Below are 13,302 nucleotides of genomic sequence, written 5' to 3' on the forward strand. Positions count from 1 at the left end.
GAAGCAAAATCTTGAGACATTGAGGTTTTTTTTTTGTTTTGTTTTTTATACTAATGTATGTAATGGTGTGTAATAATCCTTAATCCCAGTCTTTGGTTTGTAATGCATTTAATGTAAACATGCTATCTTAATATGGCAGCTATTTACATGTCTTATTCTGCATTTTTCTTAATGTTTAATAAATTATTTGATTCAAAATGTACTTGAATGCATTTTAGTTACCTACAACATACATTCATAAATGCTGTAGAACTAGAACTCTGATACTTTACCAGCCATTAGAATTGTGGAAATTGTACTTCTAAAGCACAAGGGTGTGTCTAGTGCTATAAAACTACTCCATTTCAATTCCTTACAGGCTATTCCTTCTTCGAGATAGCCAAAGCAATCCAAAAGCATTTGTGCTTACATTGTGTCATCACCAGAAAATAAAGCACTTCCAGATCCTACCGGTGAGCACTAATTATATTTGTGTATGGTGGTGTGTGTTTTTGTGTTGCAATGTAATAAATTTTTAAAAGAAGCAGACCAGGCAAGGTAAGCATTTTTTTTTTTTTTGGTTTCAAATCTTTTGTTTTGCTAAACAAAAAACATTAAACATACATGTAATCACTGCTGTTGGCTTTTGCAGTAATCACTCTGCTTCATTGCCAGGGTGTGGGTTTAGTTAGTGTTTGATTTAACGTTCAACTCCATTTATTTCAGTTTGTGGCTTGTGGTGAACTTGCCCTCGCCACAAGCTCCTGGAGGAGCCTGATGGCTAGCCTTACTGCCTCAGGACTATAAGCCATGCTAAAAGGCTACTGAAAGACTGGGTACGTGGGATTCCCTTGGACTGTTCAGGAACCGAACCAACCCACGATCTGCAGATCACCTCTGAGCTTATTGATCCTTGTTAACCTCTCCTGACAGTTCTACAAGTGTGGGTTCTAATTGTGCGGCTGGGTAGCCGCCGTTCGTATGTACTGTGTGGCGGCCATCGTGAGAATGCAGGCAGCGATGTTTGGGCGTTGATCGCGTGGAACTAAAATCGGACACTGAAACTCCTGAACACTGCTGAACTTGGCCAAACGCCTACTCCTTCCCCACACACGTCAGGAGAGCGCCATTCGGTAGTTTTTTTTGTATGGTTTATACGAACAAACGCTACCAAGAAGCCAGAGTGTGCATTCAGTATTTCTTTCACGTGGAAGTCCCAAAGTTGACCAGCCAAAAGCACAAAACGCCCTGGAACTGTTTTGGGCATAGGACCATGTGTGCGGCAGGTCAGAACTTTCACGCAGTGGCTTTTCGGCTCCGTTCATGGGATCTGAGCGCTTTTTGGATATGTTGGGCGCTCAGATCCATGCTATCTGAGGATGTTCCTATGTGGGAAATATGTGTTTTTATGGTTTTTCAGACTTGTTACTGTCTCAATGACAATTTATTTTGTGGGTGTGTTTATGGGTGTGTCTACTGTACCAAATTCTGTATAAATGTGAGCCATTTGGCTGGGAATAAACCGTTCTTCTTCACCCTTCACTTAGCCTCGGCTCGTGTTTGGTTGATACTGAGGTTACCTCTTCAGCAATCGTATAATCACTGGCAGCTATATTCACTCTGGAACTATCACAAGTAGGAATGGGCGACCACAGGCGGTAGAAACCCATCTTCAGGAGGCTATACCACCACATGGCTATTTAAATCTAACAAACTTGCAAAGTAGGGTGGGCGGGGCACTGTCACCATCTGCCCCAACTTTGGGCTTATGTATGTGTGTAAGTCGTAAGCAGTGATAAAGGCCTCTGTGAAGGCTGGAACTAAGCGTTTTTTGTTTCAATAAACCTGCCTTCCTGCAGCAATCCTGAGTGCCTGGACCTAACTTATTTCATCTATTGAACTGGGTTTTGCTAACCCTGGCCCTGATAAGCACCTGGATTTTTATGTGAGTGCGGTATCCTCAGTTTTTGAATTACTAAGTTAAAAACAGTGACAGGGATACAGAGATACATAATAAATCATATGGCATACCGCTGATATAGACATGAATTTTACTATTACCGGTCAATTAGATACTATAATGATGTAAATAAAGCAAGTCACCCCCTCACACCACGCTGCTTTTGGATTCCTCCCCTTGCAGCAGTGGAGTCAGGCAGCCGTTTCGCTGACAGAAGTGGGCGGAGTTTCTGTGCAGAACAAAGGTGTGCGCATTTTTATCTACCTCCATGACAAAGGTAGGGTGGGCCCCCTAGTTGGGGCCAACTACAGATAGGCCTAAGGGGCTCTTAGTGGGCGGTTACGGCTGCGGGGTGATTAATGTCGCTGCCTCCTGTAAGCGCTCAATTGGAAAGAGGTAGGCACCCACATGACACGTAGGCTGTCCCTTCACTCGGGTCCCAGCAAACCAAGACCTGAAACGGTGTGTACATTTTTGGATTCCACAATAAAAAAACAGATTATACATAGTACAAATTATGCCAAACAGTATAATCAAAATGACTAGAGACTGTTGTGCAATATAAGTAGGAAATATGCAATAGGCAGGATACTGATGAGAGAGTGTTAACCAGAGGTACATGATCCATTGTGTCAACAGACACATAATAAGCAGGATAGTAGAAGATATTCAGTTATTCTGATGAGAACAAACAACTGCATACTTACTCTGACCTTCTCTTCAGATAGTGATGAAGTACTTATGGCAGAGCCTGTGGTGATAAGATAATTCTGCAGCTTGTTTTATCTATAAAAATATCAACACCAATCCAAGCATATAATCCACAAGTATTACATTAATGCAATGTTAGGAGTGACCATCACTTATACAGATCTAGGTACAGTGACCATGTAAAACATAATAGCCAATTGTTTGTCATCAACAAGCTACAATATACTATGCAGTACGACTCAACAGATGAAAGCCACACATTGGTTGCAAATTCCAGATATAAGGACACCTAGAAGAATTCACATGAATAACAGAACAGAGGTCTGTAATGGACAGGGCCGGTGCTAGGATTTTTAGTTACACAGGCGAAGATGCATTTTGGCGCCCCCAACCCTCATTTAAAAAAAAAAAAAATGCATCTTCACCTGTGTGTCTTTCCTCCCAAGCCACAGTCACACAGTCAAAGTCATACAGGTACACTGTCATACAAAGACAGCAATAATCAGAGACATACAGATGTTATGGTACTTTTTGAAAGTAAACCAAAATGTTCACAGTCTATCTGTTCCTGTCCAAATCTGAGATGATTAAATTGCGTATACGCGGAAGTAAGCTCACACTGACACATGGAGTTCAGGTTAAAAGCACTTCAGAAAATTTAATACAATCTGGTTGGAAAACAGTTGTGCAGATCTTTTTAAAAGCAAAATGACATCATCATTGAATATCAGATAATAACAAATAAACATCATTGATTGGATTAAACATTATGTGACTAACTTCGTGTCCACCCACCAATATTATTAATTGGCTCAGGGGTTTGAGTGACCAGCTAGGTGTCCTCCCACCGGGAGGTGGTATTGTTCTGGACAAGGGTGTGGACAGAAGGCTCAGGCGCCATCTTTCCCAGCATGAGGTTTACTCGGTGGAAAGGGGGGCTTGAGCGTCATTTTACACAGTCAGTGATATCAGGCCTCATGTCCAGGTGCAAGGTCTCTTATGAATAGAACATTTCATTACTACTGTGTTCTCGTGGCCTTCAAACTATACTATCTTACAAGTCTTAAGGAGTAGCCAGCACCTCCTGGTACTTGTCCTTGTAGGAAACACGGTCTTTGTCTACTGTATTAATTGGGTTGAGAAGTTCAGTCACGTAAGGTAGTTTTAAAATGAACAAGTTAAGTCATGAGGACAAAATGGAGGATTTGAAGAAGTCAGGTTAGGAGGACAAAATGGAGGATTTGAAGAAGTCAGGTTAGGAGGACAAAATGGAGGATTGTCACAATATAAGGTTAAAATGGAGTTAGTACAATAATTCAATACAAGTACAATAATAATTTTTAATAATTCCACATCAGTCCCCCCTATGAAATGTTAGATTCTAAGAGATAAAACTTTATTATGTTAGTATCAGAAGACGTGTTAACCCAAAGGCACAAAAATGACTGGAGTAACGGTTCTCAAAGTCTTCTTAGTTCTTCAGAGGGACATCATAAATAGACAAGCTTACATTACCATATGGACTTGTGTTATCTGGAATATAGGCACAAGTAGTCATGGTGACAGGTAAACGTTGTTGGTTGCAATAGATATAATACATGCAAATCAAAATATTATTATTATTATTAGCAGTGACGGTTGGGAAAATGGACTCAAACTTTCCTTTTACTGCAAAATCATCTGGTACCCCCCTTGGCACACCTATGGCATCAATATATATATATATATCAATCAAACTTTCCCTTTAGAGGGGTGCTCCTCTTTATGTTCTGAAGCATGAATGTGGTGTGTCAAGAGTACCTTGTCATGTATTATGTGTATGGACATAATAACCTTGGCTAGGGCGCATTTGCTTATGCATTGTAGTATTAAACCTGTCCCACGCTACATCAGCGTAGGTGGACTCGGATCATTTAGTCAATATTAATACCACCACAAACTCAGGATGGGCAAATAATCCTGAGGAAGCTTGGCATTTGGATCTCTTTAGCTTCACGAGGTCTCCTTTTGGGGTCCTCGGCTTTCCATCGATGGCAGGTGGTCAGGCATTATTATGGCCATCAAACACCTACTTGCTGGTATCTTTTTATTTAACAAGTCATTTTTTCTTTAGAGTCAAAAGTGTGTCAAAATCAACAAATGTCACTTCTCATGTTGCAGAGAGAGTCTTGAATCTGGAACAATGAATCCACTGAGTGATCTCTGCAACTTTCACAATGCACTACTGGGTATATGGTCTTGGATGTCACATTGATGACCGGCTAGACTTCTGGCCATCCTGACAAAATGTCTATGATAACTAGTGCATATTTGACCCAGTAGCTCTTTGTCATCTGGATTCTTGAAAGGGATATTGAGAGTTAGCTAGGTGCTTAGGAGTATTTTAGAGATCAAAGAGTTCATGAGGGTCTTGGATAGGTATAAAGTTCCATGGGCTCACTGCCCAGTACATGTTTTTGGGTAAACAGAGCTTAAGAGCGTTGGAGTACAGCCCGTCTTCAAGGGTTGCCCCTTTCTGTTTTTCCAGCTTTGTATTTCTTCAGGGTCAGTAGCTGCTTTGTCATTCTCTTAGAAGCTTGAGATCTGTAGGTAGGATCTACATGGTGAGTATAGAAGTTTCTTTAGCGGACACCATTCTGTCCACTTCCCTTGGTGCACTTGTGGCTTGGTTGGCAGCTTTTAGTCAGCTGAGTGGTGCTTCTTATCTTCCAGATTGATCCAAAATAATGTGCTGCACCCAGGGCATGTCTTGAGTCAGTGTAGATATTGGCATGTCTTCCTTCAGGCATTTTGTATGCCACTGAGAAGGCTGTCAATTCAGCGTCTTGAGCAGATGTGAGTGAGGAAAGTGAAGGTGCTTGACGTACCTGATCTTCTGTAGCAACAGCAAATCCAGTATGGTACCTTTCCTCTTTATCCGCAAACAGAGTGGAGTCAGGATCTGGTAAAGCTACTGCATGCTCTGTTGAAAGGTGTCTTGTTTCTTCTTTCATCTGTTCAAAGCAACCATGAGGAGCAGTAGAAGAGGTTTCCTCACCTATTTCTGTGTGAGATTGGGGGGTATTTGTCTTTCTATTCACAGTTCTCTTGCTGACCCCCCTCTGTAGAGATCTGTAAATTGAATGTTCATGTTTTGTTCTAATGAGTCAGGTTCCTTTCATGAGATTTCTGGGGACTTAGTGTAGAAAAAACATGAGGGACAGCCACCTCCCTTACAGGTGTCTTACTTCCATGGGAATCTGGGTCAGGACCGCACTATTTCTTTGAGAGTGCCCAAAACAGTTCTTTCATGTCTGAATAATTTTAATTTTTCGTTAGTGTGGTATTCCCCCCTGGGAAGTGGCGGAAGAGTGGCCAGAGCAACTTTTCTTCAAAATATAATGTTGTCAGGTAGAGGCAGAGTCGTCTATGAGTGGAGGAAATTGTCAAGGAATAAGAAGGGAGGAAGCATATAAAGGATACAGATATGGTGGTGGGGAGATGGAAGAATGAGTAGCGGATAGAGTGAGAGGGAAGAAGGTGGAGTAGGAGGAGGAGAAGGAGGAGTAGAGGAGAAGTAGGAGGAGAGAGGAGAAGGTGGAGTGGAAGGAGAAAGTGGAGTAGAGGGAGGAGTAGGAGGAGGAGTAGGTGGAGTAGAGGGAGGAGTAGGAAGAAGAAGGAGGAGTAAGAGCAGGAAGAAGGAGTAGGAGGAGGAGAAGGTGGAGTAGAGGGAGGAGTAGGAGGAGGAGTAGAGGAGAAAGGAGAAGGTGGAGTAGAGGGAGGAGCAGGAGGAGGAGTAGAGGAGAAGTAGGAGGAGAGAGGAGAAGGTGGAGTAGAGGGAGGAGTAGGAGGAGGAGAAGAGGAGAAGTAGGAGGAGCGAGGAGAAGGTGGAGTAGAGGAAGGGGTAGGAGGAGAAAGTGGAGTAGAGGGAGGAGTAGGAAGAGGGGGAGGAGTAAGAGCAGGAAGGAGGAGTAAGAGGAGGAGAAGGTGGAGTAGAGGGAGGAGTAGTAGGGGAAAGTGGGGGACTGCAGATGAAGGGGAGGGATCGGTGGGAGGAATAAGCGGGGGTGGGCAGGTAAGGGAGCAGACAGGTGATGTAGCAATGGAGGAGACATCAGAAATCAAGACTAGGTAGAAATGCAATGGAGGCTGCAAATAGCCCATGTACAACAACTATTAACTGGCCCTATGCTTTCCCTAGAGAAAAATAATAAAAGGCTAACATGCTCATCTTGTCTCCACAAGCCTCGAACGTTTCACTCCCATGGGTGGCCCATGATGGCTTGCCCACCACTTCTCCACACGGGGTCTTGTGCCCGCGGAGACAGACGCTATCCCTGACTCTAGTTCTTAATTTAATAATTTATATCTAACATCTCAAAATGTAATTTCTACTTATATCACAAATATACATTATCACAATTTTATGTCTCGTAAATGGGATAAAATTTATTCTACTCTTCACTGATAATGTATTTTTAAAACATACAAAATAGACAAATAACATTGCCTTCTGCAAAATAAATGGAAAAGATAATGGAGATTTTGTTAAGCTTATAAATGGCTATACATTAATTCACATTTCTTGTTCTCCAGTTTCTGGCTGTTGATGACAATGTACAATGTAATAGAGCAGCGGAAAATGCTAGTAGAATGCTTGGTTGCATAGGGAGAGGTATTAGCAGTAGGAAGAGGGAAATGCTCATGCCATTGTACAGAACACTGGTGGGACCTCACTTAGAGTACTGGATACAGTACTGGAGACCATATCTTCAGAAGGATATGGATACCTTAGAGAGAGTTCAAAGAAGGGCTACTAAACTGGTTCATGGATTGCAGGGTAAAATTCACCAGGAAAGGTTAAAGGATCTTGACAGGTATAGCTTGGTGAAAAGACGAGACAGGGGAAATATGATAAAAGCATTTTTAAATACATAAAGGGGAAACAACACAGTAAAAGTGGAGACTATATTTAAAAGAAGGAAAAACTACCATAATAAGAGGACATAGTCTCAAAAATAGAGGGACCAAGGTTTAAAAATAATATCAGGAAGTATTACATTACTGAGAGGGTAGTGGATGCATGGAATAGCCTTCCAACTGGAGTGGTAGAGGTTAACTCAGTAGAAGTGTTTTAAGCATGCGTGGGATAGGCATAAGGCTAAGCACTTGCTGCTAGTAACAGATCTAGAATTAATATACTATAATGCCCAAAGTCTCAATTCCTACGCATATGCAATAATAAAATATCTGGGCTTACAACAAAAATTATGTTAGTCAGTCTTTAAACTTGGCTTATTCATTTGTTCAAGAAATCTTGGTTTATTAGAACTTTCTTTTAGTAAATGTTCTTTAAGATAACCCTTCTTTCAGCATGTTATCAATCTTTGTACACAAAGCTAAAAGACACTTGTTACTTATACGTGAAACGATAGACATATATATTCTATCTACATATTAACACAGACACTTTCCTGATATAGGGAAACTAATAGTAGGATAATTTTAGTAATTGTAACTTTTTTTGTTCATAATATATGGGAATTAAGGAAGACAGCATGTCTTTAAGATAGGATGAGCATGACACAATACACGGGCATATGACCTCACTGATATGGTAAGGGCAGAGTGAGGGCAGGAGGAGGCGTGGGTACTAAGGACAACCTTCTTTTGTTCTAGGGGCCATTTTCTTTTAGGGCATTTCAGCTGACAAATGAAAGCAATATACATGTAACAGCCCGTGAAGCTTTGAAATAACATGGTGCAGAAATAAAAAAATAAATAAAAATAAATAAATAAATAAACTCACGGAATGCAAACAATATACCTACAGCCATTAATCACTTTTCCTCTTCACAATCTAGCTTAACAACTTTGCATATTCCCTCTATCCACATTGCATAGCAATGCAACAAATCACACTTGCCTTTACATTTTTAACTCGTCCAAATAATTCTCTATTCCTGCATCAGATTCACTTTCCTAACCTTTGTAATAAACACTGAGCTACATCCCTGGCTCCTTATCTTATACAACAGTCTTGGAGAAAATACTTTGTTCCATTGCTAAATCTTATTAGTTTCTGAATAATTTTACTGAACGCTGAACTGAAAAACCAGGAATGTCACCCCTCCCTCTCCCCCCTCGCGTCTCACAGAAGGCAAGGAGAGAGCCAGCATGAAGTTTTTTAACCATGTCAGCGCTGGAAAGACAGTTACGTTACAATTATTGCAAAAGCAAAGGGACACAAAAACACAACATTTAATAATACTCTTTAGTGAAACTCAATACAAAACCCCCACCCTCTACCAGGGTAATGGCTAACACAAAATACAAAAAACAATTATTATAATATACATACATTCTTAACCCTTTGTGATCTAGTTCTTCCTCAACCCTACCTTCGTGCTGAATAGCATTGCTACTCTGTACCAGTAAGCTTGCTTTCTTCTCTGTCAGTAATCTACCACATGAAGGCACAGCAATTTTACACACTTTAGCAATCTCTATCTTCAACTAGATCACACGTGCTAGCCAGCCCTTATTGGGCTTTTCTAACCCTGTTCCATTCCCCTCCTATACAGGCGTCCCAGATATAGGGGGAAAAGGTTTTAAACAGTGTCTACAATGGTGGACTGACACTCGAGAGGGGTGGGTCCCCCCCCAGTGCGTCTTCCCAAAACGTAGACTAGTCACTAATTGGAGGTGAGAAGTGTGTGACCAATCACTTCTCTCACAATAGAAATAGGAGAGGATAGAATAATAATATAGGAAGTATAGAAAAGGGAAAAGGCAAGGAAAAATCCTTAGAGACAGACACAGGAGTTTAAATAACTCCTAATTACACAAACAAAACAACAGTACAATTGAAATACAGTGCATGCATCACAGTTCAAATGAAATCAACAATAATCCCTTTCCTTTACTCGTGTGCTTACTCCAAAGTCACCTCCCTCAATCCCGTAGTATCTTACTACCAGCGGCCAAGGATAACAGCTAACACCGGTCCGAAATCCATATGCCTCCCTCGTCACAGCAGCCCACTAATAGTGTCTGCGCTACCCTCACTCTTGTAGTGCCCCTATAAAGACCCACTTTATAAGTCCCACTACTCCGTGGTGATGAAGACAGCAATGCCTGCCCGAATTCACACACCACCAAATAAAAATTGGAATGGCTCCAGCTCAGCGCTCAAAGCTGGAGGGTACCACCACTCTGCAAGCAGAGTAACGTGCACAGAGAAGCTAGCTAGGCTATCAAAGTGACACAAGAAGGATCCCCAGGAAACTATGAGTCTACACAATCTCCACAGATCCAACACACCTCTTTTTCCCTACAGCCCCAGCCACGAGGCTCCTAAAAGAGTTAAACAGGAAAAGATGACCCCCAGGAACACATCCACAGGTCAACCCCCCTTTTTCCTTACAACCACAGCACCGTGGTTCCTAAAAGAGGTAAAACAGGCAACAGAAGACCCCCAGGAACACATCCACAGGTCAACCCCCCTTTATCCCAAAAGGGGTAAAATACAAACAGATAGACAGACACACTGAAGACCCAGGCAAATCCCCTCAGGTCCACCCCCCTTTATCCCAAAAAGGGGAAAACAAGCAAGACAGAACCCCAGGCAAATCCCCTGCAGGTCCACCCCCCCTTTATCTCAAAATGGGGAAACAGGCAAACAATTCAAACACAATTCAAACACACCCAGGCAACAGATAGACTAAAATGCAGGTAAACAAATGAGTAACGAGACACCGGGCAAGATATTACCTGTCTTTGATGTCCTCCCGGGAAGCAGTCACAGACACGTGGACGGGTCAATCAAAGGGGCCGGAACATACCGGTGGCTCTGCAGAAGTCTCTACCGTGTACTTGGAGGTGATCAGTCTCCCTTCCTACCCCCAGGATTCCCCCGTCCAACAGCATCTTCCTTAGGACGGCTCACCGGCCAGAGGCCATAGCCCGATGCCCCACGTTGGGCGCCAAGTTGTTATGGTACTTTTTGAAAGTAAACCAAAATGTTCACAGTCTATCTGTTCCTGTCCAAATCTGAGATGATTAAATTGCGTATACGCGGAAGTAAGCTCACACTGACACATGGAGTTCAGGTTAAAAGCACTTCAGAAAATTTAATACAATCTGGTTGGAAAACAGTTGTGCAGATCTTTTTAAAAGCAAAATGACATCATCATTGAATATCAGATAATAACAAATAAACATCATTGATTGGATTAAACATTATGTGACTAACTTCGTGTCCACCCACCAATATTATTAATTGGCTCAGGGGTTTGAGTGACCAGCTAGGTGTCCTCCCACCGGGAGGTGGTATTGTTCTGGACAAGGGTGTGGACAGAAGGCTCAGGCGCCATCTTTCCCAGCATGAGGTTTACTCGGTGGAAAGGGGGGCTTGAGCGTCATTTTACACAGTCAGTGATATCAGGCCTCATGTCCAGGTGCAAGGTCTCTTATGAATAGAACATTTCATTACTACTGTGTTCTCGTGGCCTTCAAACTATACTATCTTACAAGTCTTAAGGAGTAGCCAGCACCTCCTGGTACTTGTCCTTGTAGGAAACACGGTCTTTGTCTACTGTATTAATTGGGTTGAGAAGTTCAGTCACGTAAGGTAGTTTTAAAATGAACAAGTTAAGTCATGAGGACAAAATGGAGGATTTGAAGAAGTCAGGTTAGGAGGACAAAATGGAGGATTTGAAGAAGTCAGGTTAGGAGGACAAAATGGAGGATTGTCACAATATAAGGTTAAAATGGAGTTAGTACAATAATTCAATACAAGTACAATAATAATTTTTAATAATTCCACATCACAGACACATACAGTCAGAGACATACAAGCAGAGATATACATGCATACAGAGACATGCAGGCATATAAAGACATACATGCATACAGAGGCATACCGTCATACAGACACATACATACAAACAGGCATACAGAAACATACATACAAAGACATTCAGGCACATACAGGCATAAAGAAACATACATACAGAGACATACAGGCATGCAGACACATACATACATACAGGCATACAAAGACATACACACATACAGATACATGCATGCATACAGAGACATAACGTCATACAGACACATACATATAGACAGGCATACAGACACATACATACATACAGAGGCATACCGTCATACAGACACATACATACATACAGAGGCATACCGTCATACAGACACATACATACATACAGAGGCACACCGTCATACAGACACATACATACATACAGAAACATGCATACAAAGACCGGAGCACCATTAACCCCACGATCGCCGCGATTGCGGCGATCTGGGGTTAATTTTACCGCGTGACGGACAAGGTCCGGCATCCGTCGTTAAGGGTATTCCCTGGATGACGGACCTCGTCCGTCACCCGTCCTGAATGGGGTTAAGGACATTTACTCAGTTCTAAAGAATATTTTAAACCAATTCCAGAGCATTGAGCTAAAATCTGAATAAAAATTATAAACCAGACCAGGTGTAGGGAATTTTACAGAGTAGAAGCTTGCAAAAAATAAATTGATTGCTAAAGTTATGACCAGCTTTTGAATCGGTTAAAATTAGATTTGAGAAAGAAGCATACCAGGGAAAATACTGTCAGGTAATTGTATCAGAGTTACCTACTTATGGGAGCAATAAATAGCCCAATCTGTGCTCCCAGATCGACTAAGCTGTGCATCTGTAATAAGCAAGATCGACTAAGATGTGCATTTGCAATAAGCATATATATTAAGGTTAAACACTGCCACCAAATTTAAAAAAACATTCTCCATCTTGATCAGAGAGGTGATGATACCTTATAGAATTGTTAAACAAACACATCCAACACTTTAACCCCTTAAGGACTGGACTGTTTTTGCGATGTTGTACATTTGCGACCAGGCCTCTTTTTACACTTTTGTGGTTTTTGTGTTTAGCTGTAATTTTCCGCTCTGTCATTTACTGTTTCTATTCAAATTATATATTGTTTTTTTCAGGACAAAAAGGTCTTTCTTTACATACCATTATTTAGATAATCTCATGTAATTTAATTAAAAAAAAGATAATTTTTTTGACTTTTACTTGTAAACTCATCCTTACTCATCTAGAAAAGCAAATGAAAAAACCTGTTAAATTGATCAAAAATGTCGTCCTGAGTTTAAAAATACCCAGTGTTTACATGCTTTTTTAAGTTATAGGGCTATAGGTATGAGTAGGGTATTGCGGTTTCAAAACATACATTTTTAAAATTGATTAATAGTGACATTGTAACACTATTATCTGTCATAAATCTCTGAATAACACCCCACATGTACATATTTATTTTTTATTTTTATTTTGAATTCTTTATTTTTGTTGTGCAGTTAATTACATGGTATCGATATATACGCCACATCAGCTTGTTGAAGGTGTACTTAGGTTCGGTAGTGGCAGGAGAGATTGCACATTTTTATATAGTAAAACAAGTTTGGTTAAACAGTAAAAACATTAGCATGGGGTGGAGTTAACCACGTATAACATAACTAAATTAACTTTGCTAGAGTAGTTGTAGTGTGGTTCTCTGTTTTGCAATATAACAATATCTGGGCTTTGTGTGATGAATATACAGGTTACGCTACTCATATATATATATATATATATATATTTATATATATATA

At 41.0% G+C, this 13,302-nt stretch overlaps 1 protein-coding gene across 4 annotated transcripts in view; it reads left to right on the forward strand.

The window, feature by feature from the left end:
• The window catches only part of LOC134608848 (growth factor receptor-bound protein 10-like), a 568,153-nt gene that overhangs the window by 523,160 nt on the left and 31,691 nt on the right, over positions 1-13,302 (forward strand). For all 4 annotated transcript variants that reach the window (XM_063452029.1, XM_063452030.1, XM_063452031.1 and 1 more), the window contains one exon: positions 359-452. In XM_063452029.1, the coding sequence (XP_063308099.1) occupies positions 359-452 (94 nt within the window). The remainder of the gene's footprint in view (positions 1-358; positions 453-13,302) is intronic.

This window comes from Pelobates fuscus, chromosome 4 (genome assembly GCF_036172605.1).
Source record: "Pelobates fuscus isolate aPelFus1 chromosome 4, aPelFus1.pri, whole genome shotgun sequence".
Lineage (NCBI taxonomy): Eukaryota > Metazoa > Chordata > Amphibia > Anura > Pelobatidae > Pelobates > Pelobates fuscus.